The sequence below is a fragment of the Oncorhynchus nerka genome, unplaced genomic scaffold, assembly GCF_034236695.1.
Source record: "Oncorhynchus nerka isolate Pitt River unplaced genomic scaffold, Oner_Uvic_2.0 unplaced_scaffold_920, whole genome shotgun sequence".
Classification (NCBI taxonomy): domain Eukaryota; kingdom Metazoa; phylum Chordata; class Actinopteri; order Salmoniformes; family Salmonidae; genus Oncorhynchus; species Oncorhynchus nerka.
The window spans coordinates 105,231-116,621 of NW_027040383.1; the positions used below are offsets into that span (position 1 = coordinate 105,231).

An 11,391-nucleotide genomic window follows, 5' to 3' on the forward strand; every position below is an offset into this window, starting at 1 on the left:
GTATCATGCTAGAATTATAATAAAACCATTCATGAGCTAAATTTAAGAAGTTGACTAGCTACTTGTATTTTTATTTTCACCAGATCACGTAGCCTCAAACCCTAAAACGCAATCGTTTTGTGCTTCAATTGCGCTTGATAAATTTACACCATTTTGCTCTGAACACAATTCACTATATTTTATGAATGAGACGAGGCAAGGAAAGGGAACCGCGTAAATGTATTGGTTTGGTCCCATCACGAGGGAGGGGGCGTGGTGTTTGATACCTAACCAGGAAATGACGACACAGTTAACACTCGGAAGTTCTGTGTTAGTTGACGATGACGTTTCCCTGAGACAAAAATGTGCCTTGCTTCAGCTAACGGGATGACTTAACTAGTGTGTTACCGAAGAGATTAATTGAAAACTGCAGCAAACACGTAAGGGAAATAATTGAGTGTAAGTAGAGACGGCAGTCGTATAAGCTTCGTTTATTTGGCTACTGAAATGGCTAGATATCTAGCTAGGCTAAGGTTAGCAAGCAGGTTAGGACTGGAGCTATCCAACTCAACTGTCATTTGGCTAGCCAACACTTTACCAGAATGCAACACGGACACCCGTTTATAATAGTCCAATAACTAATCAGCTAGCGAACTAACTCTAACCAGCCTTATTAACTGCTGCTCACTAGGTAGTTAACTAATGGTACGTGCCAGGCCCACAAGTTTGTTGAAACTTGCATGCTAATTGTGCTAGCTAGCTGGGTTGCATTGTATGGACCCCAATCAACAATATTATGATGTCCTTTTAAAGGCGCTTCATGGTCAATCCGATGTCTGCATTGGTCGTGCGGTATTTACGGTGATACGGCCTCTGCAGAAGTCATGTCGTTAATACTTGTTGCGCTTCGTAGAGCAGCTGTGGAAGGAAGATGTGAAGGAAGCGAGTTTGTGTTTATACAGGGACTTCCCGCCCTCACCTACAGTCAACCAATCATGTCAATGCGGAACTATACGGAGCCCTCCTCGTTGTTACGAGGTGCCTGGCGAGGTGGTGGCCTCTTCATGCCTCCAGAGGCTCAGCAACATGCGTCTCATCATCCATATTGCACCTCCATTCTACATTCTAGATTAAACATAAATTGGATTGAATCCAGATGAAAGCGTCAGTACACATCAGATACACCCATAGAGATAGACAGACCAATCAACCTGCACATATTTATTTATTTATTTCACCTTTATTTAACCAGGTAGGCAAGTTGAGAACAAGTTCTCATTTACAATTGCAACCTGGCCAAGATAAAGCAAAGCAGTTCGACAGATACAACGACACAGAGTTACACATGGAGTAAAACAAACATACAGTCAATAATACAGTATAAACAAGTCTATATACAATGTGAGCAAATGAGGTGAGAAGGGAGGTAAAGGCAAAAAAGGCCATGGTGGCAAAGTAAATACAATATAGCAGGTAAAACACTGGAATGGTAGTTGTGCAATGGAAGAATGTGCAAAGTAGAAATAAAAATAATGGGGTGCAAAGGAGCAAAATAAATAAATAAATAAAATACAGTTGGGAAAGAGGTAGTTGTTTGGGCTAAATTATAGGTGGGCTATGTACAGGTGCAGTAATCTGTGAGCTGCTCTGACAGTTGGTGCTTAAAGCTAGCGAGGGAGATAAGTGTTTCCAGTTTCAGAGATTTTTGTAGTTCGTTCCAGTCATTGGCAGCAGAGAACTGGAAGGAGAGGCGGCCAAAGAAAGAATTGGTTTTGGGGGTGACTAGAGAGATATACCTGCTGGAGCGCGTGCTACAGGTGGGAGATGCTATGGTGACCAGCGAGCTGAGATAAGGGGGGACTTTGTCCTCTACTGTATGCTTGTTGTTATTGTTCAATGTATGGCTATTTTGACACTTGGTTATTGTTGTTACTGTTATACCGTTGACAATTTTTATTTTTATATTGTAAATATCCAAAATAAGCTTTGGCAATATGTACATTGTTACGTCATGCCAATTAAGCAAATGTAATTTCATTGATAGAGGAATCATCTGTTTAAACCGCTGTAGCGTCAGTGACGGCATCGGTAGCGCTATTGAGGCTACAACTTTATAGGAATCCCCACCCAGTTGACTACTTTAAAATGGCGGAAGTATGGTGGAAGCCCTTCATGGTGCTGCCCGTGTTTAAATGGCCCTTTGGCCACTAGAGGACTCTAATCATTCTCTATGGCTACACTATCTAGCTAGCTGCCGGGCTGTAGTGAGCTGTCACAGTTTCACGTCAAATTGTATTTGTCGCATGCTTCGTAAACAACAGGTGTAAAACTAACCATGAAATAGTTACGGGTCCCTTTTCCAACAATGCAGAGTTAAAGATGACAAATTAAACAATAGTGACACGAGGAATAAATCCTCAGTGAATAACGAATAGCAACGTTGATAAACTCTATAGTCTCACGACGCAAGCAATGCAATCTAGCAAATCATCCGCTCTCAAGTCACATAGATTTGGATACATGAAAAGGCAAAACCACATGATGTTCTGTGAGAGGTGGTTCGCTGTAACTTTAACGTTGTCAAAGGACGATCTATAACACACATTACCATGTGACTGGTTCTACCAGTTCTCTACAGTCCTGCATCTCTAGCTAGGGCAGTTAGTTTGACTGGAGGGCTTTTTGAAGGGCTGTAGGCATGGCTAGCTAAGGATAGCCCTCAGTTACCAGATATGTTATTTGGCTAGCTAAGGATAGCCCTCAGTTACCAGATATGTTATTTGGCTAGCTAAGGATAGCCCTCAGTTACCAGATATGTTATTTGGCTAGCTAAGGATAGCCCTCGGTTACCAGATATGTTATTTGGCTAGCTAAGGATAGCCCTCGGTTACCAGATATGTTATTTGGCTAGCTAAGGATAGCCCTCGGTTACCAGATATGTTATTTGGCTAGCTAAGGATAGCCCTCGGTTACCAGATATGTTATTTGGCTAGCTAAGGATAGCCCTTGGTTACCAGATATGTTATTTGGCTAGCTAAAGACAGCCCTCGGTTACCAGATATGTTATTTGGCTAGCTAAGGATAGCCCTTGGTTACCAGATATGTTATTTGGCTAGCTAAAGACAGCCCTCGGTTACCAGATATGTTATTTGGCTAGCTAAGGATAGCCTTCGGTTACCAAATATGTTGTTTGGCTAGCTAAGGATAGCCCTCGGTTACCATATGTTATTTGGCTAGCTAAGGATCGCCCTCGGTTACCAGATATGTTATTTGGCTAGCTAAAGACAGCCCTCGGTTACCAGATATGTTATTTGGCTAGCTAAGGATAGCCCTCGGTTACCAGATATGTTATTTGGCTAGCTAAGGATAGCCTTCGGTTACCAAATATGTTATTTGGCTAGCTAAGGATAGCCCTCGGTTACCAGATATGTTATTTGGCTAGCTAAAGACAGCCCTCGGTTACCAGATATGTTATTTGGCTAGCTAAAGACAGCCCTCGGTTACCAGATATGTTATTTGGCCAGCTAAGGATAGCCCTCGGTTACCAGATATGTTATTTGGCTAGCTAAAGACAGCCCTCGGTTACCAGATATGTTATTTGGCCAGCTAAGGATAGCCCTCGGTTACCAGATATGTTATTTGGCTAGCTAAGGATAGCCCTCGGTTACCAGATATGTTATTTGGCCAGCTAAGGATAGCCCTCGGTTACCAGATATGTTATTTGGCTAGCTAAAGACAGCCCTCGGTTACCAGATATGTTATTTGGCCAGCTAAGGATAGCCCTCGGTTACCAGATATGTTATTTGGCTAGCTAAGGATAGCCCTCGGTTACCAGATATGTTATTTGGCTAGCTAAGGATAGCCCTCGGTTACCAGATATGTTATTTGGCTAGCTAAAGACAGCCCTCGGTTACCAGATATGTTATTTGGCCAGCTAAGGATAGCCCTCGGTTACCAGATATGTTATTTGGCCAGCTAAGGATAGCCCTCGGTTACCAGATATGTTATTTGGCTAGCTAAGGATAGCCCTCGGTTACCAGATATGTTATTTGGCCAGCTAAGGATAGCCCTCGGTTACCAGATATGTTATTTGGCTAGCTAAGGATAGCCCTCGGTTACCAGATATGTTATTTGGCTAGCTAAGGATAGCCCTCGGTTACCAGATATGTTATTTGGCTAGCTAAGGATAGCCCTCGGTTACCAGATATGTTATTTGGCTAGCTAAGGATAGCCCTCGGTTACCAGATATGTTATTTGGCTAGCTAAGGATAGCCCTCGGTTACCAGATATGTTATTTGGCTAGCTCAACTTGCTTTATTCAACCTTTAATAAAAAATAAAAAAAACTATGTGTTGTGACTTGGAATGACTCCTCCCCTTTCTTCCCTGTTGTGTTTGTGGTCCAGGACATGTGTTATTTGACTCCTCCCCTTTCTTCCCTGTTGTGTTTGTGGTCCAGGACATGTGTTATTTGACTCCTCCCCTTTCTTCCCTGTTGTGTTTGTGGTCCAGGACATGTGTTATTTTGACTCCTCCCCTTTCTTCCCTGTTGTGTTTGTGGTCCAGGACATGTGTTATTTGACTCCTCCCCTTTCTTCCCTGTTGTGTTTGTGGTCCAGGACATGTGTTATTTTGACTCCTCCCCTTTCTTCCCTGTTGTGTTTGTGGTCCAGGACATGTGTTATTTGACTCCTCCCCTTTCTTCCCTGTTGTGTTTGTGGTCCAGGACATGTGTTATTTTGACTCCTCCCCTTTCTTCCCTGTTGTGTTTGTGGTCCAGGACATGTGTTATTTTGACTCCTCCCCTTTCTTCCCTGTTGTGTTTGTGGTCCAGGACATGTGTTTGTGTTTGTGGTCCAGGACATTTGACTCCTCCCCTTTCTTCCCTGTTGTGTTTGTGGTCCAGGACATGTGTTATTTGACTCCTCCCCTTTCTTCCCTGTTGTGTTTGTGGTCCAGGACAGAGGCAGGATGTTGGAGTCCTATGTCACACCCCTGTTGATGACCTACGTGAACAAATACATCAAGAACCTGAAGCCCTCTGACCTGCAGCTGTCGCTATGGGGAGGAGACGTAGTACTGAGCAAGCTGGAGCTGAAGCTGGATGTCCTGGAGCAGGTATGGATTCACCCTGGAATTAAACTGGAATAAAGTGTATTAACACTGTAATAACACGCTAATAACCTGGTATTAACACTGTAATAACACGCTAATAACATGGTATTAACACTGTAATACCCCTGTAATAACACAGTAATAACCTGGTATTAACACTGTAATACCCCTGTATTAACACCTGTAATAACACTGTAATAACACAGTAATAATCTGGTATTAACACTGTAATACCCCTGTAATAACATGGTAATAACCTGGTATTAACACTGTAATACCCCTGTAATAACATGGTAATAACCTGGTATTAACACTGATACCCCTGTAATAACACGGTAATAACCTGGTATTAACACTGTAATACCCCCTGTAATAACACTAATACCCCTGTAATAACATGAATACCCCTGTAATAACACAGTAATAATCTGGTATTAACACTGTAATACCCCTGTAATAACATGGTAATAACCTGGTATTAACACTGTAATACCCCTGTAATAACACAATAACCTGGTATTAACACTAACCCCTGTAATAACACGGTAATAACCTGGTATTAACACTGTAATAACACCCCCTGTAATAACATGGTAATAACCTGGTATTAACACTGTAATACCCCCTGTAATAACACAAATACCCCTGTAATAACACAGTAATAATCTGGTATTAACACTGTAATACCCCTGTAATAACATGGTAATAACCTGGTATTAATACTGTAATACCCCTGTAATAACACGGTAATAACCTGGTATTAACACTGATACCCCTGTAATAACATGGTAATAACCTGGTATTAATACTGTAATACCCCTGTAATAACACGGTAATAACCTGGTATTAACACTGATACCCCTGTAATAACACGGTAATAACCTGGTATTAACACTAATACCCCCTGTAATAACACGAATACCCCTGTAATAACATGGTAATAACCTGGCATTAACACTGACCCCTGTAATAACACGGTAATAACCTGGTATTAACACTGTAATACCCCTGTAATAACACCGTAATAACCTGGCATTAACACTGAATACCCCTGTAATAACAATACCACGGTAATAACACTGTAATAACACTAATACCCGTAATACCCCGATAATAACCTGGCAATAACACTGTAATAACCCGGCATTAACACTGGTAATACCCCTGTAATAACACTGTAATAACACTGTAATACCCCTGTAATAACCCGGCAATAACATGGTAATAACCCTGTAATAACCTGGCAATAACTGGGTAATAACCCGGTAATAACCTGTTTTTAACACGAATACCCCTGTAATAACATGGTAATAACCTGGTATTAACACTGTAATACCCCTGTAATAACATGGTAATAACCTGTTATTAACACGAATAGCCCTGTAATACCACTGTAATAACCTGTAATACCCCGGTAATAACACTGTAATAACACTAATACCCTTGTAATAACCCGGTAATACCCCTGTAATAACCTGGTATTAACACTGTAATACCCCAGTAATAACCTGGCAATAACCCTTAACCCTGTAATAACCTGGCAATAACATGCTAACCCTTTGTAATAACCTGGAATGGAGGTAACATGGTAACCCTGTAATAACTGGGTCTGGCAATAACCTGGCAATAACCCTGCAATAACCCTGTAATAACCTGGCAAAACCTGGTGGCAATAACCCTGCAATAACCCTGTAATAACCTGGCAATAACATGGCAATAACCCTGTAATAACCTGGCAATAACCCGGCAATAACCCTGCAATAACCCTGTAATAACCTGGCAATAACATGGCAATAACCCTGCAATAACCCTGTAATAACCTGGCAATAACCCTGCAATAACCTGCCAATAACTGGGTAATAACCCGGTAATAACCTGTTATTAACACGAATACCCCGGTAATAACCCGGTACTAACACTGTAATACCCCGGTAATAACCCGGTAATAACCCGGTATTAACACTGTAATACCCCTGTAATAACCTGTTCCTGCTCAATAACCCGGTAATACCCCGGTAATAACCCGGTATTAACACTGTAATACCCCGGTAATAACCCGGTAATAACCCGGTAATAACACTTTAATGTCCAGGAATAACTCTTAGTAATGCTATTGACTTTGTATCTGCTCTTTTGCTGAGGTAACTTTATGAATGGAGGTCAGGTCTGTCTCAATCTGAGTCTGCTCTTTTGCTGAGGTAACTTTATGAATGGAGGTCAGGTCTGTCTCAATCTGAGTCTGCTCTTTTGCTGAGGTAACTTTATGAATGGAGGTCAGGTCTGTCTCAATCTGAGTCTGCTCTTTTGCTGAGGTAACTTTATGAATGGAGGTCAGGTCAGTCTCAATCTGAGTCTGCTCTTTGCTGAGTAACTTTATGAATGGAGGTCAGGTCTGTCTCAATCTGAGTCTGCTCTTTTGCTGAGGTAACTTTAGAATGGAGGTCAGGTCTGTCTCAATCTGAGTCTGCCTTTTGCTGAGTAACTTTATGAATGGAGGTCAGGTCAGTCTCAATTGGAGTCTGCTCTTTTGCTGAGGTAACTATGAATGGAGGTCAGGGTCTCAATCTGAGTCTGCTCTTTTGCTGAGTAACTTTATGAATGGAGGTCAGGTCTGTCTCAATCTGCTGCTCTTTTGCTGGTAACTTTATGAATGGAGGTCAGGTCAGTCTCAATTGGAGTCTGCCTTTTGCTGAGGTAACTATGAATGGAGGTCAGGTCAGTCCAATCTGAGTGGCTGAGGTAACTTTATGAATGGAGGTCAGGTCTGTCTCAATCTGAGTCTGCTCTTTTGCTGAGGTAACTTTATGAATGGAGGTCAGGTCAGTCTCAGTGGTTAGGCTGAGGTAACTAGAATGGAGGTCAGGGGTCTCAATCTGAGTCTGCTCTTTTGGCTGAGGTAACTTTATGAATGGAGGTCAGGTCAGTCTCAATCTGAGTCTGCTCTTTTGCCAGTGGTCACTTGTTCCATCGTCCGGTGGCTAGACGTGTGTCACCCTGCCACCTGCCTGTTCCTGCTCAGTGACCCCCAGGCTAGACGGTGTCACCCTGCCACCTGCCTGTCTGTTCCTGCTCAATAGTGACCCCAGGCTAGACGTGTGTTACCCTGCCACCTGCCTGTTCCTGCTCAATAGTGACCCCCAGGCTAGACGTGTGTCACCCTGCCACCTCTCTGTTCCTGCTCAATAGTGACCCCCAGGCTAGACGGTGTCACCCTGCCACCTCTCTGTTCCTGCTCAATAGTGACACCCAGGCTAGAGTGTGTCACCCTGCCACCTGCCTGTTCCTGCTCAATAGTGACCCCCAGGCTAGGTAGCCCCTGCCACCTGTTCCTGCTTAGTGACCCCCAGGCTAGACGTGTGTCACCCTACCTGTCTCTCTGTTCCTGCTTAGTGACCCCCAGGCTAGGTGTGTTACCCTGCCACCTGGTTCCTGCTCAGTGACACCCAGGCTAGACAGGTGTTACCCTGCCACCTGCCTGTTCCTGCTCAATAGTGACCCCCAGGCTAGGGTGTCACCCTGCCACCTGGTCTGTTCCTGCTCAATAGTGGTTAGAGGTGGCCACCTGCCTGTTCCTGTTTTTAGTGACCCCCAGGCTAGGTGTGTCACCCAAGCCACCTGGTTCCTGCTCAATAGTGACCCCAGGCTTAGACGTGTGTTACCCTGCCACCTCTCTGTTCCTGCTCAATAGTGACCCCCAGGCTAGCCTAGTGGTTACCCTGCCACCTCTCTGGAATAGTGACCCCCAGGCTAGGTGTGCACCCTGCCACCTGCCTGTTCCTGTTAGTGACCCCCAGGCTAGGGGTTACCCTGCCACCTCTCTGTTCCTGCTCAGTGACCCCAGGCTAGACGTGGTTGCCACCTGGTTCCTGCTCAATAGTGACACCCAGGCTAGGTAGCCCTGCCACCTGTGGTTAGTGACACCCAGGCTAGACGTGGTTACCCTGCCACCTGCCTGTGGTTAGAGGACCCCCAGGGACGTGTGTTAGCCTGCCACCTCTCTGTTCCTGAGGAGGGGGCTAGACGTGTGCACCCTGCCACCTGCCTGTTCCTGTTAGTGACCCCCAGGCTAGGGTGTGTTACCCTGCCACCTGCCTCTGTGGTTAGTGACCCCAGGCTAGACGTGTGCCCTGCCACCTGCCTGTTCCTGCTCAATAGTGACACCCAGGGAGGGGGGATCCCACCAGGGCTGATTTTAGCACTTTAGTGGTGGTTAGGGGGGGGCAGGTAGCCTAGTGGTTAGAGGGGGGGGGCAGGTAGCCCAGTGGTTAGAGGGGCAGGTAGCCTAGTGGTTAGGGGAGCAGGTAGCCTAGTGGTTAGGGGGGGGGGTAGCCTAGTGGTTAGGGGGGGCAGGTAGCCTAGTGGTTAGGGGGGAGGAGGGGTTAGGGGGGCAGGTAGCCTAGTGGTTAGAGGAGGGGGCAGGTAGCCTAGTGGTTAGGGGGGGGCAGGTAGCCTAGTGGTTAGCAGGTAGCCTAGTGGTTAGGGGGGGGGCAGGTAGCCTAGTGGTTAGGGGGGGCTAGAGTGGTTAGGGGGGGGCAGGTAGCCTAGTGGTTAGGGGGGGGCAGGTAGCCTAGTGGTTAGGGGGCAGGTAGCCTAATGGTTAGGGGGGCAGGTAGCCTAGTGGTTAGGGGAGGGGGGCAGGTAGCCTAGTGTTTAGGGGGCAGGTAGCCTAGTGGTTAGGGGGGCAGGTAGCCTAGTGGTTAGGGGGGGGGGCAGCCCTAGTGGTTAGAGGGTGGGGGCAGGTAGCCTAGTGGTTAGAGGATGGGGGTGATCAGGTTAGGTAGCCTAGTGGTTAGGGGGGCAGGTAGCCTAGTGGTTAGAGGAGGGGGGCAGGTAGCCTAGTGGTTAGAGGAGGGGGCTGGTAGCCTAGTGGTTAGAGGAGGGGGGGGCAGGTAGCCTAGTGGTTAGAGGAGGGGGGCAGGTAGCCTAGTGGTCAGAGGAGGGGGGGGCAGGTAGCCTAGTGGTTAGAGGAGGGGGGGGCAGGTAGCCTAGTGGTCAGAGGGAGATCCTACCCTCATGTCTGGTCAGTTGTCCACAGATGATCTCCTCTAGAGATCGTACCCCACATCCCTTAGCATTGCCAGACCCAGGCTCCAACCCACTGAGCCAACGCAGTGACTTATTTAAATTTAATTCCCTGTTTCTAGGAGCTGAAACTGCCCTTTACCTTCCTGAGCGGTCACATCCATGAGTTGCGTATCCACGTACCCTGGACCAAACTGGGCTCCGAGGCCGTGGTCATCACCATTAACACAATGGAGTGTATCCTCAAACTGAAGGACGAAGCACAGGTTAGTACCGCTGGGTTTTATATATATATATATATACAGGAGCCCACTGGTGATCAGTGCACTGCAGACGAGTGCAGTACTCCAATTTAGTGCATACTGTCATGGCATTCCCGAAGCTGGTGTGTATTCCTGAGACCTTACAGTCTTGCTGTATCACTGAAAGACGTTCAAGCCTTCCTTCGATATCTTAAGGGGAGAGGTTTCTACATGACCCAAGTTAGAATCTCTGACGTTCCACAGGAATAGACTGGGTTTAAAACGTGTTGTTGGTTTCTCCCCGATCCAACTTCCTTTCTAGACTCCTCTACCCAGAACCCCCTCTGTTTCCTCAGCACATTCTAGACTCCTCTACCCAGAACCCCCTCTGTCTCCTCAGCACATTCTAGACTCCTCTACCCAGAACCCCCTCTGTCTCCTCAGCACATTCTAGACTCCTCTACCCAGAACCCCCTCTGTCTCCTCAGCAGTCCAACAGGACCATGACTCAGTTCATCACATTCTAGACTCCTTTACCCAGAACCCCCTCTGTCTCCGCAGCAGTCCAAACAGCCCATGGCTCAGTTCACCTCTTTCTTCGTGTTGGCTTAGGGTCTCAGACAGGTTGGCTTAGGGTCTCAGACAAGTTGGCTTAGGGTCTCAGACAGGTTGGCTTAGGGTCTCAGACAGGTTGGCTTAGGGTCTCAGGCAGGTTGGCTTAGGGTCTCAGACAGGTTGGCTTAGGGTCTCAGGCAGGTTGGCTTAGGGTCTCAGGCAGGTTGGCTTAGGGTCTCAGGCAGGTTGGTTTAGGGTCTCAGACAGGTTGGCTTAGGGTCTCAGGCAGGTTGGCTTAGGGTCTCAGACAGGTTGGCTTAGGGTCTCAGGCAGGTTGGCTTAGGGTCTCAGGCAGGTTGGCTTAGGGTCTCAGACAGGTTGGCTTAGGGTCTCAGGCAGGTTAGCTTAGGGTCTCAGGCAGGTTGGTTTAGGGTCTCAGGCAGGTTGGCTTAGGGTCTCAGACAGGTTGGCTTAGGGTC

The 11,391-nt window shown here is 46.4% G+C and overlaps 1 protein-coding gene across 3 annotated transcripts; it reads left to right on the plus strand.

The window, feature by feature from the left end:
• Window positions 1-303: 303 nt before the first annotated feature.
• On the plus strand, window positions 304-10,991 carry LOC135570701 (intermembrane lipid transfer protein VPS13B-like). Of its 3 annotated transcripts, none has more exons than XM_065016654.1 (3): window positions 304-438; window positions 4,938-5,096; window positions 10,238-10,991. In XM_065016654.1, exons 2-3 carry the CDS (start codon window positions 4,950-4,952, stop codon window positions 10,469-10,471), a joined length of 381 nt encoding a protein of 126 aa, XP_064872726.1. In that variant the 5' UTR covers window positions 304-438; window positions 4,938-4,949; the 3' UTR covers window positions 10,472-10,991. The 3 variants fall into 3 exon arrangements, with proteins under 3 accessions (XP_064872726.1, XP_064872728.1, XP_064872729.1); XM_065016656.1 differs by having other exon boundaries at window positions 4,943-5,096; XM_065016657.1 differs by having other exon boundaries at window positions 304-419.
• Window positions 10,992-11,391: the final 400 nt, after the last annotated feature.